The sequence below is a fragment of the Stegastes partitus genome, unplaced genomic scaffold (assembly GCF_000690725.1).
Source record: "Stegastes partitus isolate 25-593 unplaced genomic scaffold, Stegastes_partitus-1.0.2 Scaffold349, whole genome shotgun sequence".
NCBI classification, from domain to species: Eukaryota; Metazoa; Chordata; class Actinopteri; family Pomacentridae; genus Stegastes; species Stegastes partitus.
Window position 1 is genome coordinate 28,097 of NW_007578080.1, and position 15,910 is coordinate 44,006.

Sequence of the window (15,910 nt, forward strand, 5' to 3'; positions counted from 1 at the left end):
AATAGCCAATATTTTTCTGAGAGCACAGAGATTCTAAGCACATTAGAGAAATGTTTTTATATTAATATCCTTTGATACATAGAAAAGTGCATTTAGTGGTTAGAAATGACGAAGTTGGCAAACTACAATAGAACTAGTAGTGAAAAAAGAAATAGACAAGACCAGAAAAAAGATCTGGCTTTTAAGATGATGCTTACATCTAAAACTAGGGAACCTACTGAAAAAAAACTAAACAATCACCAACAGAAACATCTACTTTCACAGAAGAACCTCAAATTCTATTTTATAAAGCTTCAATAAAGTCAGTTTGAACACGATCAGAGCAACACTAAGTTTGTTTATCATCTCTAGCAGCAGATTCACTCTGATCATTATTATAGTTATTTATTTAAAGTATTGTGTTATTAGGATTTTAGAGCGGTGCAGTTGGTAGCACTGTTGCCTCGCAGCAAGAAGGTCGCCGGTTTGCGTCCTAGTGGGTCACCGGGATCTTTCTGCGTGGAGTTTGCATGTTCTCCCCATGCAGCGTGGGTTCTCTCCGGGTTCTCCGGCTTCTTCCCACACAGTCCAAAAAACATGCTGAGGTTAATTGGTGATTGGTGTCCAGGGTGTCCCCTGCCTTCGCCCTAAGTCGGCTGGGATAAGCTCCAGCTCCCCCGCGACCCTGGTGAGGGTTAAGCAGTGTAACTACTACATAAAATGAGCATTAATAACCTGAGATATGACCATCTCACTCCAGCTAAAAATGGGCAGCTCAGTAGTTGTAAAATGTTTCTGCTGCATGGCACATCTTGTCATTCACTGTGACATGAATGTGGAACAGAAAGAAAGAAACAGAAACTTATAACTTGATTTATAACTGAAGAGCAATCTAAGAAAAATAATCAATTTGCTGCTGTGCATTATTAAGGGGCAGTGTGGTGACAATGGTCTTTGTTCTAGAATGCTTCGAAGAAAATACCACACACACATTAAAGTAAAGAAAATAAAAGTATTTATTCCTCAAATTTGCAATATATTCTTACAAGAGTATTCAAACTTAAGTTATCCTAATCAAAATACATACTACAGTTCGAAATCTATGCGTGTTGTAGTCATTTTCCATTGTTTTATCACTTCTGTTACTTAAAAACATCTTCTGCTGTCTATTAGGTAACCAAAGTTTTCAGTAAGTCTAAAGCANGTACAACAACAGCAGTGTGTACATGTGTGTTCTGGTAAGTGATGTGTGTCGGTCCTGACCTGGTCCAGGATGGGAGCATCAGTTGGCAGAACAATGCGGTGCTGAATCAGTCCCACCCGGATTCTTCTGGGTGGCCTCAGCTGCTCCTGTACAGCATCAAATCTGTATCCTTTCAGCTCAAAGTCACGCTCTGAGGCAGCTTCCACAGCACAGGCCGGGAGGTCCAGCTTCCTGCAAGGGAGCACATACTTCATGAGTGTCCTTTAGGTTTAGCCCTTAAAGCTTGGGTTATTTTTTTAAATTTCTGCTTAAAAAACACCAAAATTCAGTCAATAACAACTCTACAACTATTAGTTCAAATTAGATAACCTTGCACTTTATAAGACACCTGAAAGAATTTCATTTAAGCGAGACAAAAAACACTCACAGTCAATGACCACTGACGTTCTTCAACCAATTCTAAACCTTCTCAGCTGCCACTCTATCAAATATGATGCAACGCATACCTGACAGTCTAATCGCTGGACAAGTTGTGCTTGGCAGCATTTGAAAAGTGGTGGTGAGTTGAGCTTTAACAGATACAGCCTGGTCCAAGAACAGGAAAAAAATGTTTTCCCTTCTAGCCAAGAAAAAAAAATCCACACTGATTAAAATATTTTTCAAAAAGATGTCACAATTGCTGGTTGCAGCTTCTCAAATGTTACCATTTGCTGCTTTCTTGGTCATCTCAGTAAACTGGATGTGGGGCATTTGGTTTGACAGTCATTTGATTATGTCACCTACAGCATTCATGAAGATATGTTTCACTACATTTTGACATTTTATTGGCGGATTGTAGACTTAAAAAACAAAACAAAACTGTAGATGTAGCTGTAACCTTAATAGTTTTCCTTCTTCATCTGTGCATTGTTCTCTGTTGTGTATAATTTTAAATGCAACATAAATAACTCAGTCAATGTTCAGCCAGTGTCTTATGTTTGCTTTAATTATCCTTAAGCTTCAAAAGATGCATCTACGGCTTCCACAGATTCCAACTGTGACAAACTGAATGGCTTGGACAGAGTTTAAAAAACCTCACACCTCCGTCTGTAAAGTCTCACAATTCACATTGCATGTCAGGATAAAAACCAAGTGATGAATTTGAACCCAACACTCACTATAATAGAGCGGGTGCTTCTAAGCTGCAGGGAGGCTGGTCAAAGTTGTCAAATACAGAGAGGTCCTTGAAAACCTGCTCTACAGTACACTGACCTGAACCTGGGGTGATGGTTAACCTTTTAGCGCAAGAACAGCATAACTTTCCCAAAATGCAAAGACACAATCCTGTGGAGACTCTCCCAAGATTCACATGGTCTTCTACCAAGCACTGAGTGAAGGATCTATTGCTGCTTATATAAATGACAGGTTTCTGTTTTGGATTTGTAATAAATTTACAAAAAAAATTAAAATGTGTTCACCTTGTTACTGTTGGTTGTTGAGTGTAAATTGATGTCAAATGGCAATTGTATCAATTTTCAATTTAAATTAAATTTATATCACATAGTGTGCAGAACTGAAGGGGTCAGTGTAAGTTCTGAATCCTTTGTACAGTTGTGAGGCCTGCTTGGACACACAAACCACATTTGTGATTAATGTTTTCTTCGGACAGGTTGAAGGTTGCGTGTAGAAGCCTGCAGCTCAAACCAAAGTCCACTCAGCAGAATAATAATTTACCAAGAACACATTCAACAGAAATAACAACATAAATACAAATAGTCAAGCCTTTATACGTCCAGTTCAGCGTATTTAAAAACAACGGACACAGTAAGCATGACAACTTACTTAGTTTCCTTCCCGAACAGGATCCGTCTGACCTCGGTCAGCTCGGCCTCTGGCAGGTGAGACTCCAGACATTTCTCCACGGATTCAAACTCACATGTAGACATTTCTGCAGTTTCCTCTGTTTGCAGCAGCAGCAGCAGCGCACTTCAGATTCTCCTGCTTACTGCCTGTTTGCACCTTTTATCTCGATCACTCCTTATATAGTCTGCAGTGCTTTCGAAAGACGAGCTTCAGTTGCAGAAACTGGTCATTTATTGACATGAGTTTAAAACCCTCCGTGAGGCTCAGTCCAGGGGCGGCGTTAGGCCTGAGTGTCCAAGGCTGCTGCCCCCACTGTTACATACAGAGCTCCTGCCTCCTGATCTCAGTCGTTTGTTTGTTTTCCTAGACAACGTCAAAATCTCGTAACTGCTCAGTACACCCAAAAGTAATCATATAAAAGTTTATTGGATCTTTGTAGGGATGCCATTAAAAAAAAAAAAACTATTTGAGTTCCACCAGAAATCTTTAAGGCACCATAAACTGTGCTCCAAAGAATTTAAGCAAAAGTAATTTTTTTAGGAATCATTTTCAAGATAGTTCTTTATGGACCCACCTGGTTGTGTTTTAACAGCAAGACTTTATAAGCAGTTTTATAGGTGCAATTATGAAGCAAGAATTTTTTGGGTCCATTCCTTTAAAACCTTTTTTTTTTTTGTACAAGACAAACCTTACATAGATTTTTGCAAAATACAATTGTAAAAGAGGGGATCAAAACACAGATTCATAGAAGAGCCATTAAAATAAATAAACATACATCAAAAATACAAAAAGCCTCATAAGAATGAAACACAAAATAGAAAACTAAACTTAATAGAACCTGAACATTGAGGTGTGTCTCCCTGATACACATCAACTTACCAAACAGAAAGAAAGTTCACATTAAACAAGATATGGTGATAGCATTGGAGGTAACATTATCTTCCAGTTGTGGACTGTTGTTCAGACAGAACAACATATTACAAGAATCACTGTTTTCTGATGTTTTTTAGAAATTCATTGATTAACTGATCAGATTGTGTGCCAATAAATCATTAATTACAATAATGCAGCTCTAATTTTTGCTGCCACCTGCCACCAAATAACTCTAATAAAAAATAAAGAATCATTAAATAGCCAATATTTTTCTGAGAGCACAGAGATTCTAAGCACATTAGAGAAATGTTTTTATATTAATATCCTTTGATACATGGAAAAGTGCATTTAGTGGTTATTAATGACGAAGTTGGCAAACTAATGCCATTGTTTTATCACTTCTGTTACTTAAAAACATCTTCTGCTGTCTATTAGGTAACCAAAGTTTTCAGTAAGTCTAAAGCAAAGCCACATGTCTTCATGCCACAGTTGTGTTTGATCAGTGTTTAATCTGTAATGTCATGCCTGCAATAACACTCAATCGTTAACAGACGTTATCTCAGGAACATGCTTGCAATTTCTGCAGAAGTCTAAATTGGGTGTTTCCAAACTTTGTGGTTGGAGCAGTTACCATCAGTCTATTTCGCAACTGTGATGGCATGATCAGAAAAAACAAGATAAGACATGACACTCACTTTTTATCCTTCATACAATGATTCTATTAAAGAAAGTTTCAACCATCTTCTACTAAAAACACTATTTATTTGACATTTGCTAAATAAAAGGAAACATATGACTACTAATTCCTCACATCTGAGTGAGTGTTATTGCAGAATACAGTTCATCTCTTTTATGTAACTTCATGAGGAAATGTAAAGAAATCAGACCTTAAGGTAGAAACTATTTGATTTGGTTTCTCATCTCTTTGCAGAGATGTTTTTGCTCCTTTGCATCTGTCCTCTTCTAGTCTTTCTGTCTGAATCCTTGAGGGGGTTTGACAGTTTCCTCAGCAGCTCTACAACACAAGCATGAATAAAGCAGATATCATAGGTTAGTGTGTCTTTGTAGTAACATTTTTTAAAATTGTAGATGACAGTTTGACCAGCAGGAGGCCTCAGAGTGCCAGTTAAAGTCCACTGCTTGGTCAGTCCTGTTTGGTTCAGTTTTTTGTTGTTGTTGTTGTTGTTGTTGTTGTTGTTGTTGTTGTTGTTATTGTTTTTCTTTGGTGTTCCTTTGGGTTTTTGTTACCTGTTAACTCAGGGTGACTCTGACTGTAGTTGTTTAGGAGGGAGACATATTTCCGTCCTCCAGCATCATCTCCTGGAGAAAAGCAAAGCCACCCATTTAATGCAGCTACAATCATCCATCCATCCATTATCTATACACTGCTAAATCCTCGCTAGGGTCGAGCCTATCCCAGCTGACTTAGGGCGAAGGTAGGGGACACCCTGGACAGGTCGCCAGTCTATCGCAGGGCTACATATAGAGACAGACAACCAAGCGCAGCTACAATGTAAGTCTTTCATTCATCTTAAAAAATTAGAATTGGGTCTGTAACATGATGTTCATTCATGGTTCCTCTGAAACATTAAAAAGCACCAGCATTCATTTGTTCTGTCACTTATCATTATATATCTAAATGTGGAATCAAATTATTTAAAGCCAGACATTGTTAACTCGATTAGACTGGACATTTATTCCTTTGAAGTTCTGTTGATGGACGGCGCAGATGGACTCACGGCAGACTCTCAGGAGGACGTAGTACTGTCTCTGTACCAGGACGCTGCTGGCAAGAGCCACGCTGTGCTGCCTCGCCTCCAGGTTCATCACTTTACCACTGCTGTCTATCAGGTCCACACAATCTACACAAAGAATTGTCAGTCTTTGAATGCTTGTTTTCTTTGACACAATCATCCAGGTGAAAGTAATAAAAGTATGTGTCAATCAACAGATGACGCCTGTTTCTAAAAGTTCTCAGACTCACATTAATTCAAGTTATTAATGCTATAGAAGGAACTGATGCTGATTTTCTGACAGACATCTCTATGGGAGGCTGGATATTGCAGCTACACTTAACTGATGAATGATAAAGGTCTCTTGCTACTATACGTTCAAGCCACTGCCAATACATGTAAAAATCTGTAAGTACCTTTGAAGTCCAGACAGCACCTCTCCTTTAAATGATGGATGAAGTTTATTAGCTTGCAGTTGAGATTGAACATTTCCATCTTGCCGTCTGCCAAAAAAACGATGTCAAAACACATGCACAAAAACAAAAATGTGTCCCTGTGTTGAACACACTGTTTATCCACTATTTACTGTCCACAAATTAAACATTTCGTGCCAGCCAGGCACATGAAAAACACAAAAAACATTTCCCAGAAACTGCTACTAACCTCCAAACAGGATAGTAACAAACATCTTCTGGTCCTGACTGCAGTTCAGCTCCACTGGTGCTGCCACTACTTGTAGTTGAAAGCATCTGTTTATTCCAAATAGTTCAGGGAGTCTTTGAAGAAGTTTGGACTGGGCCCCAAGAACAATAAAAGAGTTGTGTTCTGTACTTTTTCACACACACTAAGCTCTGAGAGAAGCTGTATGAAAAGGCCTGCATAATGTAGAGATTGTAAACACACACACACACACACACACACACACACTTTTGCATCCACCTAGTCTTCTCCTTTACAAAGCTGAGGACTTTTAAATGAGGTGACAAAAGACTACTGTTGCTTGTTTCCATGGCGTTTCTACACACAGACAGACCAGCACATTGGACTTTACTGCAGCTTTTTTACACAGTGATGTCAGAACTGAAAAACTGAAGTTTTATTGTTCCCTCTGTGTCTTGGAACTAACAAGGTAAATGGTCCAACACAATCTGCACTTTCTGTAATACTTGGAAAGGAGAGATTTAATCTACTTTTACAGGTATCTAAGAATGTGAAGCAATTTCCATGCTTTGATTGCTTTTTTTTTACTGTCCAAACAGATCGTAAGTTAAAAAAGGATATCTTGTGGACAGATTTTTATGTAAAATTCTTGAGATTAATTTTCCAAGAAAGTTCAAAGGATGAGATGTTTAGGTTCTCTCTCAAGTGCCTTGTTGCCCTTCTTCTGCTCCGTACAGCGCCAACAGTTTACATCACTGACTGTATGTACAATGGACAAACCCTCCATGACTCCACCCATAGGCCTCCTCAGCAGCAGCTTTGAAGCTTGGTGTAGTGCGCCCAACCATTGCCATCTTTGCAAGTACCTGACTTCAACTAAACCTACAATGATCAAAAAGGTGGCACATAAATGGATATGGACCCTTTTGTGTCTTGGCAATAGACTCACCTATGACCACACCCACTGTCACTCACACCCTTAATTATGCATAACTTTAAGTCTTAATACGATTTCAACAATGAGTTGTGAAAAAAATACCTATAAAAACTTTTGGAGCTGCAAGGTGGCTCGGTGGTTAGCACTGTTGCCTCGCAGCAAGAAGGTCGTCGGTTCGCGTCCCGGGGAGGACACCCGGGATCTTTCTGCGTGGAGTTTGCATGTTCTCCCCGTGCAGCGTGGGTTCTCTCTGGGTTTTCCGGCTTCCTCCCACAGTCCAAATCATGCTGAGGTTAATTGGTGATTCTAAATTGTCCGTAGGTGTGAATGTGAGTGTGCTTGGTTGTCTGTCTCTAAGTGTAGCCCTGTGATAGACTGATGACCTGTCCAGGGTGTCCCCTGCCTTCACCCTAAGTCAGCTGGGATAGATTCCAGCCCCCCATAGTGAGGATTAAGGTGTACAGATGATGGATGGATGGAAATTTTGGAGCCAGCCCGAAGTGGCCATTGGAGAAACTGCAGTGTTTGGCATTTAAATGGTGGTTTCAGTTTTCAGTCCCAATAACAGCCTGTGGACTGATTTCCATGAAAAGGGATGATTTTTTCCAGATAATTCAACATATGTGACATTTATGGTGCCTTTCCCTAAAGCTTCTCTTCCACTCGAGCAGCAACAGTGTGCAACATTAGCTATGTTGGAGTTAAAATGGAGTCTGCTAAAGTCAACAACTGGTATCGACCTTCTCTCAGCACAGCACAGACACAAGTTCTCCCCAAATCTCCATGTTTTGTTTGATGCTGTGCCAGCGCTGGAGAGTCAAATATAGTTTATAGTCAAACTGTAACAGCAGTGTGACTTTGTGTGTAACTGTCATTATGATGCCAGTCAGTCCCGTTCAGTCTCGTGTACGTTACATCACTGTTCTGGCCGATACCCAGGAGGCCTGCTTGTGCCAACTAACACACACCAGCAACAGGATGCTGACTGCAGTTAACCTAACATCCCCAGAATCATTAATAACTAAGATTTTCTGAATGTAACACAGAGATTGAAAGTTAATTCAGTTTGCAAGAAAATCAATTACGGCTAGTTACAACTGCAGTCACTATTAGCTTCATTCACAGTGTATTGTTATATTGAAGACACTATTGTGCTTAATCAGTAGCGATGTGGCTTAATCTGTTACTGGAACGTCTTAAAGCACCTACAATCAATTTTGTATCATAACTGGATTAACTGACAAACAATGTGACTGACCATTAACTGCGAAAATCAGCCTCAGAGCTGCAGCTTCCTCTTGCTTTGCTCAGCTTCATAGTGAGTTTCAGTCAGATGAGTCCCAAACTTACTGTCCCACTGTGCAGGATCTGCTCAGCACAGGCTCCATTAGCAACTAGCAAGTGAAAACATGGTCTTTTTAAGAGAGGGATGTGTAAATAACAGAATTTATAAAAGATGGAAGGAGGAATTGTCCCATTAATTGGTTTGTGAAATACCATTTTGAAGCCCCAAGCTTAGAACTTGGCCAGACATGACAAATGAGGAGTGTATCTCACTGAGAATGTGACAACATACAATATGGTAACAACCTGTCAATGACAAGGTAACCCTTCAATAAAGCATACTCTGCTTTATTGACTATTTTGCTATAAATGGGACCATGATTTACAAACTGAATGTCATGCAGTATTGAAGAAGGTAGAAAAGTAGCAAATGAGACCATAAACTCATTAGGAAAATATTTACTTAAGTAAAAAAACAAAAGGAGAAGTGGGGTCTTTTCTCACTTCTGTGCAATCTTTATTTCAACCAGAGGTGTCACCTCTGTAGGAAAGAAAGTAGGTTTAGAGTACTTCTGTACTTCACTTTTCCAACCAGGATTCCACCTCCATCTTTAATGCATGGCCTAAGGTAAATAAGCAAGTATCTGCTAACAAGTTCATCATGCCAACCTTAAATATGTCAACAATATGTTCACAATGTTTGCACTGCCTGTGAGTAGCTCAAAAATCTGACATTGCAGGTTTACTCTTGCATAAATGCACCAGAAACAAGTTGTAAACACAACTTAATGCCTTATAAAACTACCATGGGTTTTGTCAGAGCTTTTAAGTTGACGGCTGCTGCTTTCACTTTTGATATTAAGCTAAGCTAGTCTGCTGATTATAGTTAACATGAGGACAGAAGCATGGTATGAACCAAATAAACATATTTACACAAAATGACTTCTAAAATTTTTTAACAAAAAGCTAATCATCTGTCAAGCTTTAATAGCCTAAAATTTTTTGAAACATAACCTCAATATTACCCAGCTGATGAGACAAGATGCCACACAAGACAAGCAGCAAAGCACAAGGACCCAGGAGATCTCTGTGGTGAATCTTTAAAAAAGAACTACAGACCCCTGGGGACGCTTTCAGAAAGAAGTAGGCCCTGAGCCCTGTAACCTGAACTCACGGGGGAGTTTGCGATAAAAGCTGAGAAAATAAAGAAACCCAAAGATAGTTTGACAGCTTAACGAACCATTTCCCAGAATGAGCAGGCCAGGTCCCTGACTCAGTTGTATAGACTTCCAGATCTGATATGAAACATGACTCTGTCTGGTGAAGAGCCAATGGAAGCTGTTCTTACAGCTACTGAATAAGGACTGCGATCATTTTGTGGCCATTTCAGAATGTAAATACACGAGGTACACTTCAAAAAGGCAAAGGTATTTATTTAAAGACAAGTCTTTGTGCCAGTCTGCTTGTAAGTGCATGGAAGACAATAGCTGCGCTGGACTCAGGATAAACCCATCAGGAAAAATAAAAAGGTGATGAGACTGAGTATTTTTTTCAAGTTTAAAATGTAATTATTTACAACTTGCTTCAAATTATTTTCCATCATCTATCAAACTGTGTCTGCATTTGCAGTAATCTCACTGAAACAAGCACAAATTAAAGCCTCATTCTTTCACTGAGCAAACAAAAACACAAGGTTACATTTCAGCATTGCATCACCTCATTTCCAGCCTTTGCTTGAAAAACGTGAGAAGTATTACATTGCTATTGACACAAACAGGAACCACTCTGTACTGTCCTTTTTAGTCCACTCACAAATGGCATGGGCCCACAGGGAGCAATGGGGTTGGAAAAAAAAAAGAGAAAGTTACTCACACTGTGTTTAAAGAAAGATGGACATCCAGACAGGAAACCAGTAACACTTCATTTAATTCTTACAGGTCTAACAGGGTAAGACGTCCATCCCTTGTCTCCATTGGCTCTCTTTCTTCTCTCTTTGGTGGCAATTTTACTGGTCAAAGCAAAATCGTTCAGTGACTTTATTTATTGAGGCAGCCTTTTTTGATGTGTGTCCCTGCACCTTTCAGACCAGAGTGTCAGTCTGTTTCAACACTCTCTGTCATGTGGGTTGTTAAGAAGCAGCTCGTCCTACCCAAGCCGCCAGCAGTGCTTTTAGACTCTTATTGTGACTTAAAGTGTACTTAAATAGTGAAGACAAGTTATCTCGGTGACATTCATTGTTTGTTATCTGGTTACAGTCTGGATTTATTCTGATCCTGAGCTGATGCTGATATTTTACAGCAAAGTTCCTGAATTAGTGCATGACCCCTCGTGCGCATGCATCAAGACACCTTTGTCAGTTCACTACAGCAGCTCCTCCTGCTTGGCTTGCTGAACAGCAATGTGATGTGGGCTGAGCCGAGGTTCTGATCGCCTTTCTCTTCCAGGACTTCTGCTCCAGCACAGTCATGCTGTTGCACCGAGTACTGCAGATGATGGTCCAGGGGGGCTGGAGTCTGTCTGAGGGCTTTCAGTGGACACGTCTCCATCTTAGGACAGTGGGAGATAATGACTGACAGAGGGGTGTGGGATACTGCCACCATATCGGACCCTACAGGAGAGACGTGAGTCGGGCAGCGGCAAGAATTTTCATAGCTACTGTTGTTGCTGTGCTCTGTGAAAAGGTCAAAGCTGAGGCCATCAGCCTTCAGTCTAATGGAGTCTGTGATGCTGTTGTAAGTAGAGTTACGCTTACTGCTGCTGCTCTCAAACACCTCCTGCCGGCCCAAGATGTAGCGCCGGATAATCTTACGAAAGGTTTGCCGGAATTCCCGGATGCGGTAAGCGTAGATGAAGGGGTTGACTACAGAGTTGGCATGAGACAGGATAATGGCGACATTTATGACCCAGAGCGGAGAACGGTCACACTGAGGACAGAAGACGGTGAAGCAGTTAATGATGTGTAACGGCAGCCAGCAGACTGCAAACAGCCCCACAATGATGGCCAGGGACTTGGCAGCCTGGACCTCCTTCTGCAGCGTGGAGCGAGACTTCTCTCCATGAACCGCCTTCACTTCAATCAGCTTGAGCTGGTAGCGAGCTGCCATGAAGATACACAGGTAGATGGCCAGCATCAGCAGCAGGGGGATCAGAACACAGCCAAAAAAGTTGAAGTAAATCATATACTTCATGTTCACCACCGACTCAAACTTGCACTCCATCAGGCCCGGCGAACAGGTATTGTTGTCGCTCTGCTTCATCTGGTCAGGTGGGCAGGTACTGTTGCTGCTCTGAGACAGGTTGTGCCAGCCCATCATGGGAGTCAGACCGATGATGATTGATAAAACCCAGCAGATGGCGATGATGCCTCGAGCCCGCTGACCTGTTACCAAACTGTTGTACCTTAAGGGGGAGACAACAGAAACATCAATGTCACTTCTGTTGACCAGAGGGCTGGACTACGAAGGAAAACTGATACAGTCAGGCTTTCTTTGTGTAAACTGGTTAAACAAAACCTAAAGTCCCAAGCAGAAATAATGGTATCATGACGGTGGTTATCAACTTTCTTTGTTCGTTAGTTTTCTTTTTCAGGCTCTGTCCTCACTCCCAAAAAAAGGTGACATTTAAGGCATTCTTTTGGTTCTTTTTCTACATAAATGTGAGTCAAGAGGAACAGGTTGTTATAATGGAGAGCGATGACACCGATAGAAAAGTGCTTTTAATGTCATGTAACATTTCATCTTCTAAACTTTAAACTATAAATGCCATACATTTAAACATAATACTCAAGAAGTGCATTTATGTCTGACATTGTCTCATAATGAGGGATACATGGAAATTTTTTTGTTTTTGGACAAAATAAATGTGACTGATTCAATATTATGATAAACAGCAATAGGTTATTGAATGTTGTGTTCTATTAGCTGCATTACCAGAGACAGACTTAATAGCAAATCAGGACATAGAAGAAACACATTTATGCATCACCAGCTGAATGCATGTAAGTTTCCGTGGCAACGCAACTTCTCAGCTTCATTCAGTGGGATCACTAACTCACAGCTCAACGGGTTTGCAGATATAACATACTGCATCAGCTCAGAATCTGTATCAGGAAAAGAATTGTTTCAAGGGAGATGCGTCTTACAGTCGATTTAAATCCCAAACTCTGACCAGATCCTCCTCTGGAGCAGTGTTGTGCAGCATCAGTTACCATGGTGATCTAGCATGTTAAAAGAGAGCCACCTCTGTGACATTGAAAACTCAGATTTTAAGCTAAACATGCCTGCTAACACGTTAGTCTAGCTTTGTAGTACATTTCATTCAGCTGACACCCCAACTAAAATGATTTATTGAACGGTACAAAGCGTATTTAGCTCCATTTCATTTTGAATTTGCCCATCAGATAGCTCCGTGGAAGCACTTCTCGTCCCGGAACTCAAAGAGAAAAGGATAAACAAACAAAGTCTGTCAGGACTCCTCAAAGGAAGGAGTCTATTTTGAATCCGCCTGTAGCACAGTGTGGGAGAGCAGCTGAGATATTTGGCTTGTTTCAATCACATTCTTGAGATGTTAAAGTGCAAAGGTTAATGCTGCAAAAACAAGGCCCCCCCCATCAGCGATGCAAAAAAACAACGCCAAGGGAGCCTCACGTATCTTCAGCAGGAGGAGGAGGAGGAGGCTGTGCAAAAACGGGCTGCTCAAGTCCTCAAAACAGGCCGAGTAGCTCGATGCATCTCCGAGCTTCAACATTTCAGCATGATGAGGTCAGAGCCGGAGCTACGGCATCACTATCAGTCCGCAGGGCAGTCGGTGACAGGTTCTGTAGACGCACCGTCCGCGGCAAATGTAACCATTAAATCAAAGCTGACGTCTGACAGTGTTTTCACAGCAAAGTAATAAAATGAGATTACACAGGGGCTCTTGCAGTCTGTATAAGCAATTAGAGCAGTATTTATTTGATTGCTCCAGGGGGACACGGCCTCATGGGAGACACCATTTCTGGACACACTTATTCAGCCAAGACTTTCTGGTTCAAATGTCACGTCTTTACTCAGAGACAAAAATGAAATACGAAGTGTCTGCCTGGGACTACAAAATAGATTAGAAAAGAAAGACAAAAAGTCATGGGACATACAAAATGCTTTCTCTATGAAAGAATATTAAACAATGCCTTTTTGGGTCTTATTTTGTCTCCCAAAACATTTCGGCACCGCATTCCAATACGACTGCATTTATAAATAGTTCAGAAGAAGCAACAAATTGTCTTATTAATGACTAATAAACTCTCAACTACTGCTTTATAAATCAATTATTAATTAAATTAATTCTCAAACGTTTCAATTTTTGGTGTGCAACGTTGGAATATTCCCTTTGGTGTCTTCTATTTGGTATCAGTAGAGTTAAAATGTTAGTCAGGCTTTCCCTTTCTAACAACGTATCAATTCTGCAGTTTTAATAAATCACCAGGAAACATTTTTTATTCTCTTAACTCTCTTAACTCCAAAATGGATAAATATTAATTTGCAATTTATAAATAATCTATATAGCATTAATAAATGTCTTACTGACCATTAACACACACCTAAAAGTTATAAACCCTTTATAAATGATGTTTTTTTTTTTCATAGATAGTGGGATTAAACTTTTCGCAGTTTCATCTCCTACTTAATAATGAAATCCCTCAAGTTCTACCCTCTTCATCACTGACCTGAGCGGTATCTTGATTGCGATGTAGCGGTCTATAGCGATGGCCAACAGGCTGAAGATGGAGCTCTGTGTGAGAATCAGCACAAAGCAAGCCATGAAGAGGCATCCGTAGAAGTTGGAGCAGAAGCCAGTGCTGATGACAATGGCGAAGGGAATAGCCAGGACACCCACGGCGATGTCGGCCACCGCCAGCGACACCACGAAGAAGTTGGTGATGCTCTGCAGGTTACTGTTGAGGCACACGGCCCAGCAGACCAACACATTTCCCAGCACGGAGAACACAGCAATCAGCAGCTCCAGGACGATGTAGATGATATCGGCGGAGTCGTACAGCATGGTGAGACAAACAAAGAGGTCACTGATACGGAGGGAGGAAACCGCTCCTCAACGTCCATAGCTGCAGCCTGGCAACTGCTGAGCTCAGCCTCCTCACCTGCAGCTGCTCCAGAAACATCCACCAGATTCCTCAAAAAGCAACTCCTTCACACCTGCTCCGCTCAAACAGCTGGAAAAAAAGGTTTATTCAGCTTCAGCTCAACACTCTTGACTCCACGCACAGGATACAGTCACCTCCATCCTGTCCTTGTACAAAGCTCCTCTGCAGTCCTGTCCCCTCAGCGCCTTCCCTTCAGCGTTTTTTTTTTTTTTCCCACGAATTTCACAGAGTGGCTGAGATGATGCCAGCTACGCACAACACTGGAACGTTACATCGCTGGTGATAAAGAGGAGCAGAGGTGAAGAAGAGGAAATGCTTTACCAACAAACACTTAGATCAGATATGCTTATAAGCAAGGCAGAAAACAAGAAGTTAGACATGTTTCTAAAATTGAATGTTTGCCCTTGTGTAACATGTGAAAAGACTGACACATAATTATTGCATTTTCTTCAGTGAAGCTTTTTTTTTTTTTAAAAAATGTCTCACAAGAGGAAAAAACTTTGAATGGTCAAATTCAAAGATGTTCCAAAAAGCATCAGCAGCTTGGATGTAAAGATTGAAATAGTTAGTAAAACCCAAATCAGCCTTTAAAAACAGCCATGTCACTGTTAAGTTTGGTGGGACTTTTGGTTGCTGATGTCTTCTGTAAATACACCCTCTTGACCCTGCAGAAGAGCGGTGGGAGATCACTTTGTGTTGACTTCATCATTGTCATCATCTTTTGGTGAGACAGTAAACATACTCAGGAAATAGACAATGCTAAAGGGAAAAAAAGCCTCTGAATGGAAGTGAAAATCTTCACTCTCTCAGTTTTATTCTGCATTCTGGGACATTTTATCAAACTGCCAAGAATGGAATGTGAGGTTTTTGTGTAAAATAAAACAAAAAAAAATCCTCTTGATTCCTACTGGTAGACCTAAAGGTCATCAAAACTTATTGTTGCAGTGCGTCTGCGTCCGGCAAATGTTTCTATATTTGTGATTTTATCTGAGCTGTTTCACTGATATCAAAAATGTAATGCCGCATTTTTTCCGTACATCAATTAAGATTTTGCAAAATTTAAACAGGAATGTGCTGCCATCTTATTTACGTTGCCAGCATGGTTGGCCAAATCTGATCAAACTACATTAACACAGTCATGAGGAAGCAGATCAGATAAACTGAATCAAACAGTTAACAGTTTTTTTCTAATCTTGAACTTCATCAGTGTTTTCCAATATTACAGAGAAACACTTGCAAAGCTATGTCAGGGGCTTTAG

General features: G+C 40.6%; 3 protein-coding genes across 4 annotated transcripts in view; all 3 read right to left on the reverse strand.

The window, feature by feature from the left end:
• upb1 (ureidopropionase, beta) overlaps window positions 1-3,108 on the reverse strand; it is a 9,062-nt gene extending 5,954 nt beyond the window's left edge. The window contains exons 1-2 of the mRNA XM_008284175.1: window positions 3,005-3,108; window positions 1,243-1,414 (exon numbers count right to left, since the gene is read on the reverse strand). Coding sequence (XP_008282397.1) covers window positions 1,243-1,414; window positions 3,005-3,108 — 276 coding nt within the window. The remainder of the gene's footprint in view (window positions 1-1,242; window positions 1,415-3,004) is intronic.
• Window positions 3,109-4,322: 1,214 nt separating this feature from the next.
• c8h22orf15 (chromosome 8 C22orf15 homolog) lies at window positions 4,323-6,350 on the reverse strand. The gene is made up of 5 exons (XM_008284147.1): window positions 6,295-6,350; window positions 6,048-6,134; window positions 5,638-5,760; window positions 5,147-5,218; window positions 4,323-4,913 (listed from the first exon to the last, which is right to left on the reverse strand). The coding sequence occupies exons 1-5, from the start codon at window positions 6,317-6,319 to the stop codon at window positions 4,816-4,818; spliced, it is 405 nt and encodes a 134-aa protein (XP_008282369.1). The 5' UTR covers window positions 6,320-6,350; the 3' UTR covers window positions 4,323-4,815.
• A 3,569-nt stretch (window positions 6,351-9,919) lies between these two features.
• Window positions 9,920-15,910, reverse strand: part of adora2aa (adenosine A2a receptor a) — an 11,584-nt gene continuing 5,593 nt past the window's right edge. The window contains exons 2-3 of one of the 2 annotated variants that reach the window (XM_008284149.1): window positions 14,217-14,720; window positions 9,920-11,911 (exon numbers count right to left, since the gene is read on the reverse strand). In XM_008284149.1, coding sequence (XP_008282371.1) covers window positions 10,852-11,911; window positions 14,217-14,551 — 1,395 coding nt within the window. In that variant the 5' untranslated portion in view covers window positions 14,552-14,720 and the 3' untranslated portion in view covers window positions 9,920-10,851. Of the gene's footprint in view, window positions 11,912-14,216; window positions 14,928-15,910 lie in introns of both variants that reach the window. The other variant, XM_008284148.1, reaches the window with a different exon arrangement.